General features: G+C 45.1%; 1 protein-coding gene across 1 annotated transcript in view; it reads right to left on the reverse strand.

Moving 5' to 3' along the window:
• SYP (synaptophysin) overlaps positions 1–12,027 on the reverse strand; it is a 35,032-nt gene extending 23,005 nt beyond the window's left edge. Inside the window, exons 1-2 of the mRNA XM_087710918.1 lie at positions 11,949–12,027; positions 5,648–5,713 (exon numbers count right to left, since the gene is read on the reverse strand). Of these exons, the coding sequence (XP_087567044.1) occupies positions 5,648–5,713; positions 11,949–11,966 (84 nt within the window). The 5' untranslated portion in view covers positions 11,967–12,027. The remainder of the gene's footprint in view (positions 1–5,647; positions 5,714–11,948) is intronic.
• Between the last annotated feature and the right edge of the window lie 5,931 nt (positions 12,028–17,958).

The raw sequence follows: 17,958 nt of genomic DNA on the forward strand, positions 1-17,958 counted from the left end.
ACCTAGAAAAATGTGGGGTTGCACACACCACTGCAAAATAGCGAAGTAATGCATCTTTTAAGGAAACAAAATAGAGCCTTTTTGGTCTGAGAACAAATCTGATCCCTCCTTCTCTGCCGGAAGCTCTGGAGACGTAGAGGGAAATCTGCTGGGCTCCCCAAAGGCAGGACTTCGGAGCACTTCACAAATCACAGTGCAAATGTACTTCCAGACTAGTCTTTGCAAAATACATAATAAAAAGTGGATTAAGAAGTGCTGGTGAGCCTGAAAGATGAAGGGATTTGGGATTTATTTAAAGCCTCTGGGGCCAGGATGTGCATCTAAGAAAGAACAACCAGAGGAAACCGGCTTTGAGGTCTTGATATGCTGCAGGCTACGCTGGGAGAAGGATTTAGTCCCGATCCGTCCCAGTGTCTATTTACTACAGGTCCCAGTGCCTATTTACTACACGTTCCGTAAGATGTCCTGGAGGCAACAATGTGCACAATATATTTCTTTGAGCTCCACAAGCTGACTATTACATTTAACCTTCTTTTAAAAATCCATTATCTTTTTTTTTCTTCAAAATGGGGAGCCTGTATGTTGCAGAGCAAAGCATGCCTTAAGCATAAGCCGTATTTTCAATGACAGAGGCTTTCTTAGAAAATGGGATGGTGAGTAGGGCTGTAGGCAAGTTCTTCGTTTGTTTTTTAGTAGATACAAGTGTTTGGGTCTGGCCATATCTCCCGTGGTAACCATTGTTCCGAAAATACCTGCATATCCAAACATGCCCGTTGGTTCCAAAGGCTGGGATCCTTGCTCTCTACCCCAGAGGTGGGGGACAATGGCCCTTTTGTGACTTGTGGACTTCAACTCCCAGAATTCCCGAGCCAGCCAAGTCATAAAGAGGCCATCATTCCCTACCTCTGCTCTATCCAGTAGGGAACATCTGGCCTCCAGAATTTTCCAGGAAAAGATATCCCAAACTGCCCAGGTCATATGGGATCATATTTTCCAACTCTCAAAATCAAGGATGGCTTCAACCACAAGGATCTTATATTTGCAGTTGTGTCCCATCCAGAGGTGGGTTCCTACCAGTCCGCACCTATTCGGTAGAACCGGTTCGTCAAATCTACCGAACCGGTTAGAAGAGGTTCCACCAGTGGACCCGGAAAGCAGGCCACACCTACAGAAGAGGTTCCAAACATTTTTGAAACCCACCACTGGTCCTTGGATATGATTATTCTACACTATCATGCTCATATTTATAAAACTCAGGGCCTCTGTGAAAGGTAAGGATGACTACTGCGTTTGTGGTGCAATCAGAACATTGTGTGTGTTGAAGTTGTTTTAACGCAAACCAAAGATGCCTTTAAAAAAAGAAGTTTACACCCAATTCTTATGCACGCCAGTGCTGTGTGTGAGATAATTTAAGGTGGTTCTGACAAGTGTCGTCGGCATCTTCATATCCGGTCACATGGGCGGCAAGCCACTCCCATCCGGTCACATGGGCGGCAAGCCACTCCCACAAAGGAGGCCACACCCACAGAGTAGGTTCCAACAATTTTTGAAACCCACCACTGGTCCCATCCCATCAATGGCTTCCCCGTTCAAAATTCTGCTCATAAATTTTCTTTGTGTGTTGGTGTGTGTGTGTGTGTGTTGGTGTGTGTGTGTGTGTGTGTTATTGATGACACCAAAAGAAAATCTTCATAATGGGTATGTTCTTATACAATAGGTTGAGTTTAATGTCAAAATAGTTGTACAAAGCAATTTTCATGAGTCTGGAGCTCTCCAGGTATATTGTAACACAAGGCCCATAATTTCCAGGCACTGTGAGAACCTATTGGGAAGGCAGTAGGGGGAAAGCTATTTTAATGTGCTTAGCTATTGGGGGGTTTTTTTGGGGGGGGGGGAAGAAAAGGAAAAAATAATCCACCTGTATCTGAACTGCAAAGATCTCCTCCGATGACAGCAATTTTAATTTAAAATTTTAAATTTAACTCTTGGCTGCCACCTAATGGTTATCCGAGATATTACAGCTCATGTAAGGTGGAGGGGAGAATCCAAAGCTCCTCATTTTGACCCACCCATTCTTGCCCCTTTATCTATCTATAGAGCGCTCTTTTTTTCTCCTTCTTTTCTCTTCAATCCTCCAAACACACTTTTTTTAAAAACTGGATATTGGTGTGTGTGTGTGTGCGTGTGCGTGCGTGCGTTTGTGTGTGTGTGTGGTTTAACTGAGTATTGAATGACTTTAAGTGTTACCCTACATTCTTGGTGGTTGAGCCGAGGTGGCGCAGTGGTTAAATGCAGCACTGCAGGCTATTTCAGCTGACTGCAGTTCTGCAGTTCGGCTGTTCAAATCTCACCGGCTCAGGGTTGACTCAGCCTTCCATCCTTCCGAGGTGGGTAAAATGAGGACCCGGATTGTTGTTGGGGGCAATAGGCTGACTCTGTAAACCGCTTAGAGAGGGCTGAAAGCCCTATGAAGCGGTATATAAGTCTAACTGCTATTGGTTAACCTGTATCAGTGTTTCTCAACCTTGGCAACTTGAAGATGTCTGGATGCTGGCTGGGGAATTCTGGGACTTGAAGTCCAGACATCTTCAAGTTGCCAAGGTTGAGAAACACTGACCTGTATTTTATAAAAGTAACTGGGCTGTCTTAATGTTTCAGGTGAGGGCTGTAATTCTTCAGAATTTCAGCTGGACTTACTTTTGAGTAGATCCACTGCTGCACTGCAAATGTAATTCCAATTGGCTCAGTGTTAGTTTTCACCGATCTCTTGATATCATAACTTGTGATGATACCATTCAATAGGATAACATAAAGAGATAAGTTCTTTTCCAAATCAGTTTGGCTCATTGTGACTTCATGGATACGTTCTGGAGGCAGCAATACAGAAGTCAATTGGTGCCGCTTATAGAGTGTTTTATTTTCCACTCTAGCCTGCCGCCCTGGGCATTCCTTGAAATCTCTAATTTGAATACTAACGAGGCTTAAACCCTATTTACTAGGTTTCAAAGGCACAGGGAGATATAGAGAAGATACCGTACCTTTTCTGGGCACCAACCAATGTTCCTGCACACATTCCAGTTCTTATTGTGTTCTATCACAGCTACCGACATTGCAATAAAACAGGCAGATTCCCTATGGAATGTGCTCTCAGTTAATTAGGAGAAGCATCTGAATTTTCCATCTCAAGTGCCCTAACTGCTCCTGATTTTTCTAAGGTCTGTTTTTTTTTATTTTAGATTTCATTGCGTGTGGTCTAAAACACTTGCTGTTTCTTACAACAGAATTGAATGAAAGGGGGGAAAAATTGGCACTCCTGTCATTATGGCCAAAAAGATGTTTGAAACTAGCAATAGCAGTTAGACTTATATACCACTTCATAGGGCTTCCAGCCCTCTCTAAGCGGTTTACAGAGTCAGCATATTGCCCCCAACAATCCGGGTCCTCATTTTACCCACCTCGGAAGGATGGAAGGCTGAGTCAACCCTGAGCCGGTGAGATTAGAACCGGTGAAGTGCAGATAATATTCAGCTGAAGTGGCCTGCAGTACTGCACCCTCACCACTGCGCCACCTCGGCTCTACTAGCTTGTTTGCCTATATGTTTGGATATTATTCTAATTTAATGGTCTAGAATCGTCACTTCAACTTCTAAGGTAGAGTATTACTTTTTCCAATTCCAGTTGACTCTCAGGTTTATGCCGTGTTGACATTTATTCATTTGTTATAATTATATTCTACTTTTCTGCAAGGTGATGTACGCAAGACAATCTTCTCCCATTTCTCCTCCTAACAACAACTCTTTGAGGTTGAGTTGAGAGAAAGTTGACTTGAAGCCAACCCAAGAGGTTCTTTGCCTGGAGTTAGAGTGTCTCCAATCCCAAATATTTAATTGCTATGGAACCCTGGCTTTTATTATTATTGCTTAATATTCATTCATTCCGGCAACTGTGGATTTGTAACGAGGTCTAAAGTGATATAATAAGAGTGTCAGACTGGGACTGGGGAACAATCGGAAAAGCTTCCTCAAGTTGTGTTCAACTCCTGATGTCTTGCATAGTGTGGATGTCTTGTATCCACACTGTACAGTTCTCTTGGCAGCAAAATGGAAGTGGCTTGCCCCTTTTTTAAAAAAAATTAATGGCCTCTTTTCCACGTAGTTTCTATAACAGGTGACATGATGGTATCTGCACAGCAAGCACATTTTAATACTGTATCATCATTTATAAAAACACTTAACTCAGCAAGAACTCAAGGACAGTAAGTTCTAAACTGCTGTGTGATATTTGGTTCCATGAGGATTGTGAGAGGAACTCTCCGTGCATATCTTTCCCAATTACAAAGTTGATTGATTGATTGATTTTTATAAATTTATAGGCCACCCAATCCCGAAGGACTCCGGGCGGCTTACAGAAAATGAGAATTTAAAAAAGTGAAGAGTTAAAAGACAGAGGAAACAAATTAAAAGAAAAACCACATCATGCACTCAATCTAATAGGGGCTGGACCTCGGTCATGTTGGAATACATTTAAATTAGATGATAAGATGGGAGGGAGGGAGGGAGGGAGGGGAGAGAATCAATCAGGTGCGACGTAGCTTGGACTTTCATTCTGTTCCTGGCAGAGCCGAGGTGGTGCAGTGGGTAGAGTGCAGTACTGCAGGCCACTTCAGCTGACTGTTATCTGCAGTTCAGTGGTTCAAATCTCACTGGCTCAAGGTTGACTCAGCCTCCCATCCTTCCGAGGTGAGTGAAATGAGAACCAAGACTGTGGGGGCGATATATGCTGACTCTGTAAACCGCTTAGAGAGGGCTGAAAGCCCTATAAAGCGGTATATAAGTCTAACTGCTATTGCTATTGCTATTGTCCAGTTATCTATCTGAGATAGAGAATCTCTCTTTTGCACCATCTCTTCTGATGCTGGCATCGTCACTAGCAAATCCCAGCGCTGCAATATCATGGTAGCACTTTCTCCCCCTCTATCCCTTCCTTCCATCCTGCTAGGTTGCTATGGCCACAGTGGTTGTGACGTGGAGAATTTCCAGATGATTGGAAGAACAGCCTGCCTGACCTGGTTCAATGCTTCAGCAAGCAGGCTGTGTTCCAATCCATTCTTGTAAGATCTAGGCTAGGAATGGTCGGCAATCCCAGTAATTCTGGAGATAGCACCGGGGGGGGGGGGGGATGAGACACTTCATCCACCTGTGAGACCATCCAATGTTAAGCAGTGAAATCCTGCTGGGAATAGCACCCAGGAACTCATCTTTCAGCCTTAGTCCTGACTTCACATGCAGCTGGAGCCCAGCCAAGGCTCGGGAGCAGACTACAACTGATCAGAATGCCAAAGAAAGCAAACTTTCTCCGCCTTTAAGGGATGGATGCAACTTTGGGAGAAGGAACAAGCGAACCCTGCCATCTCTGGAGCATCTGTCTTAATTTTAAGCAGGATGAAGAAAGGAGTTAGACCAGTGTTTCTCAACCTTGGCAACTTGAAGATGTCCAGACTTCAACTCCCAGAATTCCCCAGCCAGCATTCGCTGGCTGGGGAATTCTGGGAGTTGAAGTCCGGACATCTTCAAGTTGCCAAGGTTGAGAAACACTGAGTTAGACAGACTCCTCTTGACTTATAGGGGTGCTGGTATGGTGGACTCACCCATTCTAGCAACTTTACAAAACCCAGGGGCTCCTTGAAGACCCGGAACTGTCCCACCGCCACAAGCTGTGAAAAGAGAAAGGAAATTTAGTTTACAAACCTGTGGAATATATACATCTAAGATGCTGCATTTAGCAGAAACCTGTACGGGTCCAAAGTCCACAGACCTTTGACATCTTCCAGCTGGATAAGCTGAAGGTGAATCTGGAATTTAACAAGTACCTAGGACAGGTATGGCCATGAAAGTCCACCCCTTTTCCTGTCTCCTTTTGCCTCGTTCAGAAAATCAAGAGTTTCCATCCCCCAGATCAGTTGGGATCCACCAAACATGTTCAAGCAAAACAAACATGCTAAAGAACAGAATCTGCCGTTGGAAGCTCTCTGCCAGTCACTTCTGAGAATCATTTATTCGGTTTGTGTTTTATTTCTAAGCACTACAACGAAAGAATATATAACCTTGGAATCACACAGGGAAATGGCCCAGAGCGTCTTTCAAAAGTGTCCAGCTAAGTCAGGCTTCCCCAACTTGACAACATCTGGATATGTTGGAAGGACATTTCAAGAATTCATGGGAATTCTGGGAATTCCAGTCCCAACAAACCTAGAGGATGCCAAGTGGGAGAGAGGTCTAATTGGATTTGCTTTAGCTTCCCTTATAACCAGTGCTCAGAAAACATATTGCAATCCAAAATAATGTGATTTAAATAGGGTAAGTTAAATGATGTTTCCCTTTAATTTTCTGGGCTGCTGTTTTGCTCTTAAAAAGGTGTTGGCTCAGATATGTTAAAAAAAAACATAATGGGAGCTGATAAAATCATAGCAGGAGGGGCAGTGAAGAGAAGGAAAAAATAGTTCAACTGTTGTCAGCAAAGATAACCAGTTTAGAATTTGCTAGGGTATCTTAATGGAGATAACTGAAAGCACGTTCAATAAAGAAACCCTATCATGACCCCCCCAAATGCCAAACCAGGAGAGAGCCACTGTGATTGTGATGGCCCCTCTTCCTCACAAAGCACCTTTCCAGGGAGGTGAGGGCTAACTTATTCTCAGCATCAGATAGGTTTGGGATTGCACCAGGCCAGGGAAGGCTGTTTGAGACTTCCACCCCTGTTCTGGAAGGCGAAAAGAGACTGTCCTAGAAACAGGTAAAAAAACAATGCATAATAGGTCATCTAACATGGCTTTTCTCTTAGCTAAGTCTGTTCCTACACTACAGGCAGCATTCAACAAAGGAAAAAATGTATCCGAGATCTTAAAAGGCTCATGCATCTCTTGTGTGTGGTTGCACATGAATGCTGCAGTTTTCTGAATGCTGAAATCTCCCATCTCTATATATAAATATTATGCAGCAAATTTCAAGAATCAAAACTGCTTCATATAGCTAATCATATAGATTAGCTCAGTAAAGTCAACACACTAAAGATTATTATTCGCATGGTGTCCTTGGTTTCATGATATGTGCCAAAAATATGTCTCATGGCCACAGACTGGCACGATAGTCATCCTATCCTCTGGTGCATTCTGAGATAAACATAGGGCTGCTCAAGGCACACCAGTGAGACGATCCTTTCTTCATACACACCTATGAGTAGCTATATCTGCCTATACTGCAAACCACTCCACGGTTTTCCGACGTTCTGGATGATCCCATATTTTGGGGACATTTTTTTGTCCCACATTTGGTCGATCTCACACTGATGTGCAACCGAAAGCCCTGCTCTCTTATGACTCACACACATCTCTGACTCGTACAGCCTCGCACAGGCAATGTGATACCACTGCCTACGCACGCCATCCAATAGCTGAACTGTCCTGCAGGCTAGCAAAACCTCTTATCTCGTTCACAAGCAGCTTGGATTAATTCTGTTCCCCGGCATCTCCTGCCTCGCATGAGAACATGCCTCGAGACAGTCCACTTATCGGCAGTGGAAAAGCCAGGATGTTCAAAAGCAATGGTAGCACCAGCAACATTTCCCCCTCTGAGAAAGTTGACTGATTTGCATTTATTATTTGATCTGTTCTAGAAGAAAAGGACAGCTCCACGTCTCCGGACGCGCTTCAAGGTGCTAGTTGTTACTTTTAAAGCCCTTCATGGTTTAGGACCTGGCTACCTGAGAGACCGCCTCCTGCCACTTACCTCCCAACGACCAACAAGATCGCACAGGTTGGGCCTCCTCCGGGTGCCGTCAACCGGACAATGCCGGCTGGCGACTCCCCGGGGGAGGGCCTTCTCTGTTGCTGCGCCGGCCCTGTGGAACGACCTACAGAGGGGGCTGAAAGCCCTATGAAGCGGTATATAAGTCTAACTGCTATTGCTATTGCTACCTGCAGAGATCCGGACCCTTACCACTCTCCCGGCCTTCCGTAAAGCTGTCAAGACCTGGCTGTTCCGGCAGGCCTGGGGCTGTTGAGTGATATCCAGCCCCGCTTAGATGGAATGAGTGATGTGAATTTTAATACTGTATTTTTATCTTTTTTTATTCTATTTTTTTAAATTTTAAATGTTTCTTGTCTGTTGTGAGCCGCCCAGAGTCCCTATGGGAGTAGGCGGCATACAAATCCTAATAAACTTGAAACTTGAAACCAAAAAATATAAAATATACAAATATTACATTCAATTGAAAAAGAACGAGTTAAAAGCCAACAGAATCAAATACATTTTGTCCCGAAGCTGACGAAAGCCAAATAAAAGACCACAATTTGTTGTTCCATCTAACCACTGGGGTGGCATGGAAACATCATCACCAGAAGCCCTCTCGTGTTTTTAATCATGTTTTTTTCCCTTTCCTTCTTGTAAGATCTAAGGAAGAAACAAGGATTGAGTGAGTCTGCAGTCCTAAACTTCCTTATTACCCAAGAGGATTTATTTTTTGAGTAACCATCTTACAACTGAGCAGGAATAAGTGTAATGCGACAATCTTCTCTGGAATATCCCCAAGTCTACCCTTCCCTCTTCAGGAGCCTTCGTTAGGGCTCTTCCTCATATTCCCCCTAACCGGGAAACCAATGTGTCCCCCTAGCTTTTCCCATGTCACTGTCTTTGTCTCATTTCCAGCTCAAAGCAGAGCCAGCCAACACCACCATTTTGAAATTTAACACTGTGTTTTCCTTCTCGTCCCACCCTAACTTTTGCCAAGGACACACAACCTAGCACATTTGATCAATAGGAAGCTGGGGATGTGGTCAGGAATTGGGATGTGCCCAGTTCCTAGCCACTTTGGGACTGCTGCGAGCACCACCGCCACCCTCCACTCCCCCATCACTGAATGCTGCTCAGTGTGATCCTATCTGGTTTGGGCTGTAGGAGACACCAGAGATGTCGCTGCTGCAGAGGAATTTGCTTGCCTAATTCTTGGCCAGCAATTTCTGAGGTTCTTATCGGTCCTAGGCAGGGTCTTTATATGTACAGGTCTAATGGTCTTTTGAAAGACCACTGGATATGACTTCAGAAATAGCCTGGCTGACAGGTACAGACAAGAGAGCACCGGTTCCTGAACTATGAGTTTATGAGTTTATTATTTATAGGCCGCCCTTTTCCCTGAGGGACTCAGGGCGGCTTACAATTTGTAGGGAGGGGAACACAAGACAATAAGACAATACATAAGTAAAAATAGAACACAACATTCATTCATCATTCGGGTGGGGACGGATTACAATCTTTATCCCCAGGCCTGACGGGATAGCCAGGTCTTGAGGGCTGTGCGAAAGGTCTGGACGGTGGTGAGGGTACGAATCTCCACGGGGAGATCGTTCCAAAGGGTCGGAGCTACTACTGAAAAGGCTCTCCTCCGCGTAGTTGCCAGTCGACACTGGCTGGCGGATGGAACTCGGAGGAGGCCTAATCTGTGTGATCTAATAGGTCGTAGGGAGGTAATACAGGCAGCTGACTAAGGCCGCCATTCAAAGGACGCCATCTACACTAATTCAGTTATGCTGAAAACAATTAAATGGCAGGGTTTCCTGCTGGCAGGTGGTCCCAGTGAGAGGGAAGATTTAAGTGGGACGATCCATCAATCGCTTTCCTTATCTCGTTCTGCATGAAAGCTGTAAGGACATTCGTGAGCCTTTCGAGTGAGACTGAACAGGGCTTGACCATTGGGATAGCAAAGTGTAGGGATGTTTTTCCACTGGCTGGTGGACGACACTTTTAACACCCGGTTGTTCTCTTAATGCTTCTTCTTATGCAAAGAACAGCTCAAAAATCCCATGCAGGAAAAAATAAATCTACATTTCTTCTTTCCATCTTTCTGATCTGTTTAAAGCCCTCTGCCCTCACCATAGCTCAGGTTCCCAGAGACACTTCATCCACAAAGGGGGAAAATAATAATAATAATACAAAGTTCATGCCAGTCCTTCCTCAAAAAATACTTCCACTGCATTGACATATGAATCCCACACCCTGTGCAACAACGTTGCTTCACTGAACCTCTTCCACCAGGGCAGGGAAATTAGAAGCCACCTTCATCCCCAAGGGGGAAAGAAACCACTTCCTTTTGCAAATTGTCCCCTCTCCTTGGTGCATCTTGCTGCAGTTGCTCTAGGGAACAGGAATTAGAAACTGCCCCTAAGCGACAAATCTTATTTTGCCTGCTCTCCGTTCCCTCTAGTCTAGTATCTATAACTACCTCTCTCCAACCAACCCATTTTACCTACTGACATCCTTCTCCACTCAAAACATGATCAAATAAATTCTCATCTCATGCCCGCACCTCCCTCCTTCCTCGCTCTTCTCCTCCCTCCTCCTCTCTCTGGCTTGGGGTTATTCCGCAGCCATTCTGACAACCCTCCATCCATCCATCATCTGCTGCACCCCGCAAAGAGAAGGGCTGCCCCTTTTACCCTCTGTGCTCACTCTGTGGCCACTCTCCTTTTGGCAGGAAGCACCATTATTTACTTATTCATTCATTTGGTGGAACTCCAAGGAAGAGAGAATTGTGCACATCGGTTCCGTGTTAGCCGCTTAATCTGTTTTTCCTCTTCCCTGCAATCACCTTGCCCGATTTTCTACGACATGCCTAGCTCCAACTCTGCCCATCCTCTCCCCCCCCCCCCAACCACCTCCCCAATTCTCAGTTATGGTATTGCGACGAAGCCCACCCACCTCTTCAATACTTGCAGGCACTTTCTGCATGCACCGGATTCGCAACCGACCTCAGTGCAGTGATATTGATTGCCATCACTACCCCACCCCCCCACCCCACCCCCACCGTCTGTTTACTGTCGTGGTGCTTTCTCTTTCCTAACCCTCCCCCTTCCCCCAAAGATTCCCCCCACATCTCCCTTGCCCTTTGGCTCCCTAAATACAGCCTAGGAGCCTGTTTTATATTGCGCAGGTTTATTGTTGCATCACCCCAGCCATTTTGCTTCCTTCCCACCCACTTTCCTCCCCAGTCTGCTGCAGTGACAGCTGGCAGAACGCGGCTGTGCCCGTACAGTTACCTAGAGTTGCCAGCTACAATCTAGAGCTGCTGTATCAAATTATGAGGACCCGGATTGTTGTTGGGGGCAATAATGCTGACTCTGTAAACCGCTTAGAGAGGGCTGAAAGCCCTATGAAGCGGTAGATAAGTCTAACTGCTATTGCTATTGCTATTATAAATGGAAAAGGATGGGGGGAGGGATTATGAATGACCTCCATCTCTCCCAACATAAATCTCTGGTCTGTCATCCATCTGTCCGTCTAGCCATCCATCCATCCATCCATCCATCCATCCATCCATCCATCCATCCATCCATCCATCCATCTATCTATCTATCTATCCCTCTATCCATCCATCTATCCATCCATCCTCTATTTACCTATATCATCTTGAATCTGTTTTGGCACCTGCCTTCTCCAGAGTCCCCATTCCCCATTGCCAGCTGCCTCACTGCAGCAATTTGACAGCCTCCTCTCCTCTCCCCTCCCTTCCACCCAGGACCGGCTCGGTGCAGCTCGGTGCAGCTCCTGCAAATTGCTGCAGTGGGTGATGTGAACTCCCCGCAGCTCCATTAGCCTGCATCCCCCCCCTCCACTTTGGGAGGCTGCTCGCCTAAACTAAACGCGCTCCCCCCCTCAAGCTCCCCCCCAAACCCCGTTGCTCTCGTCTCGCTGCAGCGCGCAGATGGTGCTGCGCCCGGCGCATCTTCACGCTGGCTTTAGACTCCATCTCGACCCAGGCAGGATGGGATTAAAGCGGGGGAAGCGGCAAATTGGAATGGGTGGGAGCCGGCTTATAGCTGGTCAACCTTCCCAATGTGGGGGTGCGCGCTAAGAAGGCTGCGGGGAGCTGTTCCCGGTGTTGAAATCCTCAGCGCTTACCTGATTGACGACTTCCATCTTTGCTTGGGGAAAGCGGAGGGCGACGCAGCAGAGCGCAGGGGAGGTTGGGGCCGGCGGGGGGGGGACTTTATCTGGAGCAGCCTTAGAGGGAGGGGCGAAGAGCGTGAAGCGCGGGGGGGGGGGAGAGAGTAATAGCGGTAGGGAGAGATTGGAAGAGCCGGGAGGGATGACGTCAAAGCTACTGGCAAGGGGAAGCTGGGATGAGAACCATGTTCTTTCTGGGCAAATGGAGAAGCCTTTTAAGAGGGGGAAATGGAGGTTCAGTTGATGCTAAAGTTCAATGGCTTTTCTGTTTTGATTTTTGCCCGTGTTTTGCTATTGTGATCCATCATAAACAGAGCACCCATTCTGTAGGTGTGGGTTGCCATACTATATGTGTCATACTATATAGCAGTGTTTCTCAACCTTGGTGACTTTAAGTCCTGTGGACTTCAACTCCCAGAAACCCCCAGCCAGCTATGCTGGCTGGGGGATTCTGGGAGTTGAAGTCCACAGGACTTCAAGTCACCAAGGTTGAGAAACACTGCTATATACTGGCTGGGGGTTTCTGGGAGTTGAAGTCCACAGGACTTAAAGTCACCAAGGTTGAGAAACACTGCTATATACCCCAGGGTTTCTGGCAATTTTAAGATGTGCAAACTTCAGTTCCCAGAATCCATGCATTCTGTATGCTGGTTAGGGAATTCTGGGAGTCGGTACGCACAATTTATATTTTGTCCATGTTGAGAAACACTGCTCTGCATAGCAAAAGTAACGCTAGGCCTCTTAACCCCAAAATACAGGAATGCTACTGAAAATGGAGGAAGCTGATAGGCAGGGCAGCAGATAAATTAATATGTATAGATACAGCTTTAGAAATAATTAATATGAGTGCAATAACAGAAGATGGCAATTGCAGTCTTTTCCCCCCCAGGTGCTGAATGGTTCATTTTAAGCCACTTTTCTGGGAGGGCTTTAGATTTAAAATCAGATATGGACCGGAACCTTTCAAATAGATGTTGCCTTCAAACAGAATACTGTGTTTTGATATTCTTAAAACAAAGGGCTGTCTTATTTTACATGTTTGTTAATAAAAATATTTTTAAAAAAAAAACCCAAAGGGCTGTCTTATTATTCCTTTATGTTCCAGTTATTACTGCAGCCTCAATGGTTTTGTGTATCTTGTATATATGATTTTTAAAAGTCTACAAAAATAGTGTTTTAGTTTTGTGCCACTTTTCAAAATCAGAGGATTATAAAAAAAAAGAAAAGGCAATGGTAAGGGTATGTTACTCACTACATGAGTGAAACCCATAATTTTGATTACCTGCTACTTTAAAATACATCTTCTGTTAATTGAACAGCAACTTCCATTTTTTCCCCTAGAAAAGGGAGAAAATAGAATAATAGTGTTGGAAGGGACCTTGGAGGTCTTCTAGTTCACCTCCCTCACTGGCAGGAGATCCTAAACCATTCCAGACTTTCTTTAGGCTTGGATGGGGGGGTCTGGATTGCAAGACGTTCAGCGTCCCTTTCAACTCTTGATGATTCGATTCTGTTATTCTGTTATTCTTTCCACCATCATGGGATGGATACATGTGATCTAGAAAGAATAACAATAACAAAACAGAATAATTGGAGTTGGAAGGGACACTGAAGGTTCTCCAGTCCAAACCCCCACCCAAGCAGGGAGTCTACATCATAGAGCCGAGGTGGCGCAGTGGTTAGGGTGCAGTACTGCAGGCCACTTCAGCTGACTGTTATCTGCAGTTCGGTGGTTCAAATCTCACCGGCTCAAGGTTGACTCAGCCTTCCATCCTTCCGAGGTGGGTAAAATGAGGACCCGGACTGTGGGGGCGATATGCTGACTCTGTAAACCGCTTAGAGAGGGCTGAAAGCCCTATGAAGCGGTATATAAGTCTAACTGCTATTGCTATTGCTATTTCAGACAAATGGCTGTACGATCTCTTCTTTGAAATGTACATTGATGAAGCACCCAAAACTTCTGGAGGCAAGCTGTTTCACTGGTTGATTGTTTTCACTGTTAGAAAATTAGTTCTAGGTAGCTTCTCTCCTTGATTTTATTTATTTATTTATTATCAAAATTTATATGCCACCCAATCCCGAAGGACTCCGGGTGGCTTACAAAAAAGAGAGAGAAAAAAAAGAGGGGAAAAAAAAGAGGGAAAAAAAAGACAGTTTAAAATCACAACACCACATACATTCATTCTAATCGGGGCTGGACCTCAACAATGAGGTCAACAGCCCCAGGCCTGCCGGAACAGCCAGGTTTTTACAGCTTTCCTGAAGGCCATGAGAGTGGGCAAGGTCCGGATCTCTGGGGGTAGCTGATTCCAAAGGGTTGGAGCAGCCACAGAGAAGGCTCTCCTCCGGGGAGCCGCCAGCCGACATTGTCTGGCTGACGGCATCCGAAGGAGGCCCAATCTGTGGGATCTTACCGGCCGTTGGGAGGTATGTGGCAGTAGGCGGTCTCGAAGGTACGCTGGCCCTAAGCCATGTAGGGCTTTAAAGGTAATAACCAACACCTTGAATTGCGTCCGGAGACCAATTGGTAGCCAATGCAGCTCGCTGAGGACAGGTGTAACGTGGGTGTACCTTGGTGCACCCATAATCGCTCGCGCGGCCGCATTCTGGACTAGCTGCAGTCTTCGAACGCTTTTCAAGGGTAGCCCCATGTAGAGCGCGTTGCAATAATCCAGCCTTGAGGTGACAAGGGCGTGAGTAACGGTTTGAAGTGCCTCCCGATCCAAATAGGGCCGCAATTGGTGCACCAGGCGAACCTGGGCAAAGGCCCCCCTGCTCACAGCCGACAGATGGTGTTCCAGTTTCAGCTGTGAATCCAGGAGGACCCCCAAATTGTGGACCCTCTCTGAGGGGTGTAAATTTTCACCCCCCCAGGGTTAAGGATGGACTGCCTAAACTGTCCTTCGGGGGGCAGCATCCAAAGCAGAGGTGGGTTCCTACCAGTTCGCACCTATTCGGTAGAACCGGTTTGTCAAATCTACCGGACCGGTTAGAAGAGGTTCCACCAGTGGACCTGGAAAGCAGGCCACTCCTACAGAAGAGGTTCCAAAAAGTTTTGAAACCCACCACTGATCCAAAGCCACTCAGTCTTATCGGGATTGAGGACAAGTTTGATTAGTTCCCGTCTATTGTTTCTTGTCTCGTCTTCTGCGCTTTGGAGAATAGGTGGACTCCTTCTTCTTTGTGGCAGCTCCTCAAATGTTGGAACATTGCTATCGTGTCACCCCTAGAGTCCTCCTTTTCACTAGACATATCCAATTCCTGCAACTGTTTAAGTTTTATAGCCTTTGGCCCAGTGGTGAGTTTCAAAAATTGTTGGAACCTACTCTGTGGGTGTGGCCTCCTTTGTGGGAGTGGCTTGCTGCTCATGTGACCGGATGGGAGTGGCTTGCCGCCCATGTGACCGGATATGAAGATGCCGACGACACTTGTCAGAACCACCTTAAATTATCTCACACACAGCACTGGCCTGCATAAGAATAGGATGTAAACTTGTTTTTTAAAAGGCATCTTTGGTTTGCGTTAAAACAACTTCAACACACGCAATGTTCTGATTGCACCACAAACGCAGTAGTCATCCTTACCTTTCACAGAGGCCCTGAGTTTTATAAATATCAGCATGAAAGTGTAGAATAATCCTATCCAAGGACCAGTGGTGGGTTTCAAAAAATGTTGGAACCTCTTCTGTAGGTGTGGCCTGCTTTCCGGGTCCACTGGTGGAACCTCTTCTAACCGGTTCGGTAGATTTGACGAACCGGTTCTACCGAATAGGTGCGAACTGGTAGGAACCCACCTCTGCTTTGGCCCCTTAATTGTCTTGGTTGCTCTTCTCTGCACTTTTTTTTTCTAGAGTCTCAACATTTTTTTTAATATTGCGGTGACCAAAACTGGATGTATTATTCTAAGTGTGGTTTTACCAAGATAATTATAAAGTGGTACTAACACTTCACATGGTCTCTATCCCTCTGTTAATGCAGCCAAAGACTGGGGTTTTTTTGGGGGGGGGGGGCTGCAGCAAACTGCCGGTTCATATTTAAGTGATTGCTCACTAGGACTCCCAGATCTTTTTGCAGTTGAGCTGGGTTCCACCTGTTCTATACCTGTACATTTGGTTTTTCTTCCCTAAGTGTAAAACCTTACTTTTCTCACCACTGAATTTCATTTTTTTTAAAGATAGTATTCAAGACCATTGAGATCCTTCTGGATCTTGAGCCTATGTTCTGGGGTGTTGGCTATTTGTGTCAGGTTGGTGTCATCTGCAAATTTGGTACATTCCCCTTCTATTCCCTCATCTAAGAATTAATACTTAATTTGATATACCTATAAATTTTAGATCAAACTCCAGTGGTTCCATATACTATACAAAGCTTATTTAAAATGTTACCCACATGATTTTGGTAAATTTAAAGGGATTGTTAGCCTTGCTCATGTGGGAAGTTATCATCCAGCCCTCTCCCAGAAAAATGAAATATCCTAGGAAATATTGAAAAGGCAGAATATTTCTCTGGATGTGAAAAGAAAGAAACATGCTTTAAAAGACAGAATAGTTGCCTGTAGCTTCCTGCCCATCCCCACTTTGTCATTGGGCCATTAAGAAGGCCAAGCACTTTACATAATAAAGACTTCTCCGCTTCAACTACAGGAAAGCAGGATAATATTGGCCCCAACTGACCACATGGCATCTGAGAACTCAACTAAACCTGGATTCAAAACACAGCCTAGAGAGTTACCCCTGCATGGCCCCATGGGAGGCTGACAACCAATCAGAATACATTTCTTACACAGGAACAGGAAACAGAGAGATGGGATTGAACAGGTTATAAAGAGCCTAGCAAGCCCCTCCCTCAGTCCTTCTCTTCTTCTCCACCAACATTGAAGCATGTGATCACCTTTTCTGTTCCGGGCTCAAGCCATGTGGTCCTGTCCAACAATAAATCATCTTTCCAAGCAGCCTCCATCTCTCCAGTGTCTTCTTCCCCACTTGGAGCTGAACCCAGAAGGACATTTCTTTCATCAATATATCATTCAAAATTTGATGCATTTTGATCGTGTACATTGTTTGCTTGTCTGTTAACAGACTTGGCAGCCTACAATTATGTTATTTATTCACTGATTTCTGCAATTGGCTTCAATCCGGCCCCTTCAAATCTATGATCACTGTAGTCAGAAAATCTTACGACCAAGTCATACATTTTTATGGTGAAATTCAAAAATGTGCCATCAATTCTAAATTATCACTAGATAATAATGTCCTTGAAAATAAAGATTGATTAGAAAAAAACATTGCAATTGAAAAGCTGGCCTTTCTGACACTGGAAAAAAACATCATTTAATATACAGGTAGGCCTCAATAGCTACCCTACCCCAGGTTTCCTTTAACATGATTTAAGATGCAGCCAGGGAAGAAATTTGAGTGTCCCTGCCCCTTTCAGTGCTGTCAAACTAACCCCAATAGCCCCAGAGAGCTTGTGCAATACGGTGATTGATGCTGGGAATTATAATGGTTGAATTATAATCTGTGGAGGAACAGGTTTCCCCACTGTAGGCGGAAAAAGAAATTCTATCCAGCTACAGCAGGAAAGAAAAGAGGAAGGAAGGAAGGAAAGTCACCCTTCCTCAGCTTTACTGGCATGTCTGTTCTTTTTCCCTTCATCTTCTCCCAGAACTGTTTCCATCCTGCTTGATCGTTAAAAACATTCTGTATTTTTCCCCTCATCCTTAGAAATAAAATAAGGAGAAGGAGAAAATAAAACCAGATTCAGGTGAAACACAGAATATTATGGCCTGTCTTTCCGTTTCAAGACCTGAAGCTATGCACTCTACAAAAATATTCAGGGAGCCTTTTGAGCTGAATAGGGAGATAAAATAGTATTTTAAGAATGTACATTTTTTTAAAAAAATATATGTTTTCAGGGGACTTTGGTCCTAAGAGGGTAATTCTACTTTGTTTTGCCTTGCAAGGAAG

Source organism: Thamnophis sirtalis, unplaced genomic scaffold (assembly GCF_051295495.1).
Source record: "Thamnophis sirtalis isolate CommonGarterSnake01/CBP01778 unplaced genomic scaffold, rThaSir2_p1.2 scaffold_3, whole genome shotgun sequence".
NCBI lineage: Eukaryota > Metazoa > Chordata > Lepidosauria > Squamata > Natricidae > Thamnophis > Thamnophis sirtalis.